Below are 6,000 nucleotides of genomic sequence, written 5' to 3'. Positions count from 1 at the left end.
CTCAAGAGCCACACCGTCAAAAACAGACGAGGAAGGCCCAGATGCAGGCAGGGACCCTGTGCTGGATTTGGACAGGCCTGCCCTTTAGTATATCCTGTGCCTGAACGAGTGCTTTGTATACTGATACAAAGTTCACAAGATGTTCATGAATAGGTGACCCTCTCTTGGTAGTCCATTTTCCCTGGAAAAAGTATGACGACCTGTCACTGTGCCCCCTTCCGCGGAGGCTGGCATCCGTAGTGAGGAGCACCCAATCTGGAATCCAGAAGGGACGATCCTTGTCCAGACGAAACGTCTGCAGCCACCATGAGAGGGAAAGGCCGAACTTCTGGAGAGAGATGGATCGTCTGTGACCATATTAAACTGGTACCTCTCGCTCCACCAGAGATTCAGCTGTTGCAGTGGCCTGGAGTGGAACTGAGCATATCCACCATGTCGAAGGTAGACATAATGGGGCAGATGTATGAAGCTCTGGAAAGTGATAAAGTGCAGAGTGATAAACGACAAACCACTCAGCTCCTAACTGTCATTTATCAAACACAGCCTGTAACATGACAGTCGGTTGCTGATTGGTTGGTCGTTTATCACTCTGCACTTTATCACTTCCTCAGAGCTTCATACATCTGCCCCAATGGACTCTAGAACCTGCATCGCTCAGTGAATAGACACACTCTGATGGCTGTAAAAAATTTGCGAACCCGCAATTGAATGGCCAAAATCTCTCTCTTGGCAGAAATATCCTCTGTGCCAGAGAATTCAGGAGTGCACCTAGATGCACCATCTGCTGTACTGGAGAAAGAGAAGACTTTCCAATAGATGATCCAGCCGTACCTCTGCAGGCAGGCAACTGTCAGTCTGAGATGATGTTGGTAACACCGCTGGAGACTGTGCCAAAATCAGGTGGTCACCCAAGTATGGCAATATTCTGACTCCCTGACGCACTGAGGTGAGCCGTCATCACTGCCATTATTTTGGTACAGACCCACAGGGCCGTTGACAGACCAAAAGGCAGAGCCTGAAATTGGAAATCTTGCTGCAGAACTGCAAACTGTAGAAACCTTTGGCGGGATGGCGTAATAGGCACATGCAGATACGCATCCTGAATGTCCAGAGACACCATAAAATCATAGGTTCCATTGCCAGAATAATGTTGACCCAAAGAAACTGGGATTATCACCCCCCGAACCCAGCAGGGAACGAATGGCCTGCTGGAGGGCTAAGGCCCTGTTAGACTCTAGATGGAGGAGCTGTACAAAAAAACTTTGAGGGGGACCCTTCCAGAACAGCCAGAGCATACCCTCGAGAGACCACTTCTCAGACCCAGCCGCGCTCTGTTGTCTGATGTCAGGCATCCGAAAACTGAAGAAGTCGGCCTCCCACCCAGGATTCTCCAGGAGGAAGGGCGACACATCAGGCCAAGGATTTGTCGTCCGACTTGGAAGCCGGACGTCTGATCGCCAAAGATCTCTTAGTTTGCGGCCTGGTGATCCTGCAAGAACTGGATTGTCTAAAGAAAGACTGTCCTTTTGCTTTTCCCTGCGAGTGAAAGGACTGAAAAGAGGACTGTCTAGGTTTAGGGGCAGACGTCGAAGGCAGACCGGCCACTTTAGAAGCTGCCAGAGGAGCCACAAATTTTATCCAATTCTGTGCCAAACAGTATAATCTCCAGAAAAACGGCAAGGATTCCAGAGCCCTCTTGGATTCCGCATCTGCTTTCAGGCCCTTAACCACAGGGCTCTGCGAGTAACAACTGAAGTAGCTGATGCCTTAGACTCCAGAATACCAGCGTCTAATGCCGCCTCCCCCAAATAGGATGCCGCTTCCCGAATATAGGAGATAATTGTCAGCTGCTCTCTGGAAGCATCTGGAATAGTATTTACCAGTGCCCCTGTTCATTCCTCAATGGCCTTAGACACCCAGGTCATAGACATGGCCAGTCGGGCAACAGCTCCTGACAGTGAAAATACAGATTTGAGACAGGCCTCAAGTCTTCTATTTGTAGGATCCTTAAGGGAGGATGCAGATGGTATAGGCAACGTGGCGCTCCTGTCCAAATGTGCCACATGAGCATCCACAGTAGGCGGAACTTCCATTTGTGAAATCTATATAACATAGAAGAAACGGCTCATGTGCTGTCCTGCATATATAAGAGAAACCTTGTATCTAAAGAAAAAAACTGAGTATTTTATAGCAAGCACTCATTTGGTTTGACACTCATTGGCGCCTCATATTGTACACTCTTGTGTACTAGCTTTTTGGAATTTCCCATTTAGCACATTCGCCAGGTGGGAGGAGGTTATAAGCTGTTACCTTCTTTGTAACATGTAACAGTCTATCAGGATTACTCCATGCTTCCCCCATAAATTCCGAGAGCTGCTCAGCCTTAACCACCTTTCTAGCGGCGCCTTCCTAGGTGCTGGCTCTTCATTATCTATGTTTAAAATTGTTTTGACAGGTCTAATCAAGAAAGACTCCTGAGAGGAGCCCTGTGCCTCTTCAAACTCATCTGAAGATGAGTCAGAATCTACAGGTTGGGTGGCCCGATAGTAAGAAAATCGACCGCCTCGTGGCTTTAGCATCTACTGGTCTGCGTGCTTGCAGCATTTGCTGAAATGCAGCAGATGACGGAGTCATACTCTGACTTGATGTGGGCATAACATGCATCCAGGAAGGATGCATAGGAGGCATAAAACATAGCAGGTTGTAGCTGCTGTGGGTACCCAATAGTAGAGGTCGGCGTGGGTGTAGACAAACGGTCACACCTCCTGCGTCATAACCTGAGACAAAGACGACACTCAGGGTAGTTCTTGCACAGGAGCCGGTAGGATGGAGTGATGTTTTAGTTCCTTATTACTACGGACCATACAACCCATCCTGTTTGAAATCCTGAGGGGACAAGCCCGCCTGACGGGCTTTACATGAAACCAGTACAGGGGCTTTATTACCTGTATTATGTCTAAAAGTAAGGAGAAGCAGGAGGCTAAAGTAATGTAATACCATGTGACAGTGTTCGCCTCCCAACAACACACACACACACACACACACACACCTGTAGCAGAGGGTTAGGAGACAGAAATAGCAGTGATAATTATAACGAACAGTCTTTTCAGAAACAAAAAAACGGCAGTATAACACACAGCAGAACTAGCATAGGTCACATACAATGCATTTAAGCAATATATTTGCAATAGGCTCTTAGGGCCTGATTCAGCTAGGGTAAATACTGGCTGCTTCTGCACGTAGCCCACAAACACAGCACAGCTTTATTTTTACACTGCAATTTAGATGTCAGTTTGGACACACTCCTTGAAAATCTAAATCTCTCTGCACATTTTACATCTGGACCTACCTGCAGTGCAGCATGGTTTCACCAAAGATGATCAGTTACGTGCTGTTTCTCACTGTATTCCCAAAGCTAAATCAGGCCCTTAGTCAACTACAAAAAGCACAAAGCTTAGTAGGATATTGAGCTCTATATAACCTGGTAACCAAAGCAGGGCTGAAACTTGGATTTTTGTCACTCAGGGCAAGACAGTCATTTTTTCCCCCCCAAGCAAAAAAAAACAAAACACAAAGAGGGCTCTCCTAAAAAGGGGTGTGTGGTTTCGTGACACAGTAATGCCCCTTATACATTATGCCATACTAAGTAATGCCCTTTACACATTATGCCACAGTAATATCCCTTACAAAACATTGCGCCATACAGCAATGCCCCTTACACATTACAGTATGCCACACAGTAATGCTCCTTACACATTATACCCCTTCCCCTCCAGAAGCCTCTAACCCTCCCCCTCTAGCAGCCTCTTACCTTTCCCCTCTCCCCTTCCATGAGCCTCTTACTATGCCCTGCAGCAACAGGATGTTGATCTGGAGCCGCACTGGAAGGCAGCCGTCCGCAGCCTTGAGAGTGTCGCTGTGTCACTCTCTCAAGGGCTGCGGACGGCTGCCTTCCAGCGCTGCAGTCATTCACAGGTGGTGTCGGTAGCGAGCTAATCAGACCTCACGGACCAGCAGCCGCTGCTGATTGGCTGCCGGTCCGTAAGCTCCTAGTGATTCACGACCGGTGCCTCCTTAGAATGCTGCAGCGCTGTGTTACGCTCTCAAGGGCTGTGGGCAGCTCCAAATCAACTACTGCATCCACCCAGGCCCCCCATCTCCTCCTGCTTACTTGTTGAAAAAAAAAAAAAGAGCAGTCCCCTGTCTAAAAAGGTGCACGGATCCTGCGCACCAAACAGAAAACGGAGTGCCTGTAGTCAGGGGCGTGGTATATATGGAGGAAGACCCAGTGCATCCTGGGAGCTAAAGCTTGTAACTGTTTGGTGCCTGGATCACTCCAACCACATACCCCCAAGGTAATTCCTGTGGACCCTATGGCACCCGAAGAAGAAAACCGCTCTTTAGTAAATATAGCCTGTAATGTCTAGAGTCCATATATGGGGCCTCCATGAAGCTGCCCCAAGTAAAGGCTCACAGAGCAGCTATACTGAATCTCATAGTAACATTACTACGTTATATGTTCACAAATTAGCAATCACTATTGTATCATTTTGTGTGCGTTCACTTTTAGTGCAGTACTGTATATTAAAGCTCCATATGTAAGAAGCACAGCTTTTTTCTTTCTGGAGCACCATGGAAGGGATTTGATTTATTTGTACCCTGAGTGGCGGGGAGAGCTTTCCCACAGCGGCCAGCACGGCACCAGGGATGATATATTGGACAGCTGAGGCGTCTTTACAATTTGAGCTGTCACTATTTTTCATTATATTGTAACAATATTTCTCAATTGTAGTTGTTTAGAGGCACTGTAATATACAGCAATATAGAATAGAGGAATATACAATTAACTATTTGTTGTGATAGTTATATGTTAAATAACATGAGTGCAATGGTTATAACACTGCACACTGGTACTTTCATGTCCAGTTAGGATTAGTTTTCTCTCTGAAAAGGATTTGAACTACCCAGTTGATTATTTCCTTTGATGTAAAACAAGCAAACAATCTAAAAAAAAATATATATATATGACGGAATAAAGAAGATGGTTTAGATTTACTCCATAAACGTGAGAAAAATACATTCTGCATGACAATTACTGCAATCTGTTTTTTCATTTATAGATGGTGCATTTCTTGGGATCAAAGTACGTTTTGTAGCACATGTTTGGTATGAAAAATATAATCACAATGTATTTCCCATCAAGAAAACAATTAATAAACTGTTTGTGCAGGTATAAATGTACAGCAATGGGTAACTTGATATACGTCAAGGACATCATGCGTGGACCAACAGCCTTCAAAATAGCTGCACAGTACCCTTCATTTCAGTAATAGAGTAGCCTCAAATCTACCTCAGCACACCCACAAAACTTGTCTCAAAGTGCCACAGATGTCTCTTATTCCAAAATGCCATCACAAGCCAGACCTCCTACTTGCTGCAACATTTATCACCCATATCCTCAGGCCGCAACTTGCCATAAAATGCCACCATGTCCACAGATACCACATACAGTCCAAAACACTGAAACATGCCACTCACACCTCCCAATATCTCCCCACATGCCGCTTACACCTCCCCACATTCTATTTATAGCCAGAGCACAAGGAAGGAGGGATATGGAGATCATGTGATGTGAAACCTCTCTGCTCACAGTCTCATCTGCTATAGGTCATAGAGCAGGGAATACAGCGCAGAAGAGCGTAGGGTTAGGGGCTGCTGATGAGCGCTCATTGTGCCGTAAGTGGCCCTGCACTGCTCTAATACAATAAAGGCAGGGTAGAACAGGGTTTTTCTTATTACAGAAAGGTAGAGAGCAAAATTATTTGTAGAGCATTCCACTTCTGTTTACTCAGACTGCAAAGAAATGAGTGGCATGGAGGAGATTAAGAACAAAAACCTCAAGCCATACGTGCTTTACGCATTTTATTATCTTTTGCAGTGTGACCGGGAGTATATCAAAACCATATGCTTGTCTGGAAACAAACAATAAGCTGAAGCAGG

At 45.9% G+C, this 6,000-nt stretch overlaps 1 protein-coding gene across 1 annotated transcript in view; it reads right to left on the bottom strand.

Moving 5' to 3' along the window:
- Positions 1 to 1,297: 1,297 nt before the first annotated feature.
- The window catches only part of LOC148442449 (metastasis-associated protein MTA1-like), a gene marked incomplete at its 3' end in the record, with an annotated part of 107,199 nt that continues 102,496 nt past the window's right edge, over positions 1,298 to 6,000 (bottom strand). The window contains exon 8 of the mRNA XM_088463932.1: positions 1,298 to 1,536. Within this exon, the coding sequence (XP_088320058.1) occupies positions 1,298 to 1,536 (239 nt within the window). The remainder of the gene's footprint in view (positions 1,537 to 6,000) is intronic.

This window comes from Taudactylus pleione, unplaced genomic scaffold (genome assembly GCF_031769625.1).
Source record: "Taudactylus pleione unplaced genomic scaffold, aTauple2 ptg001508l, whole genome shotgun sequence".
Taxonomy (NCBI): Eukaryota; Metazoa; Chordata; class Amphibia; order Anura; family Myobatrachidae; genus Taudactylus; species Taudactylus pleione.
This window is presented reverse-complemented; position numbering and strand designations above follow the sequence as displayed.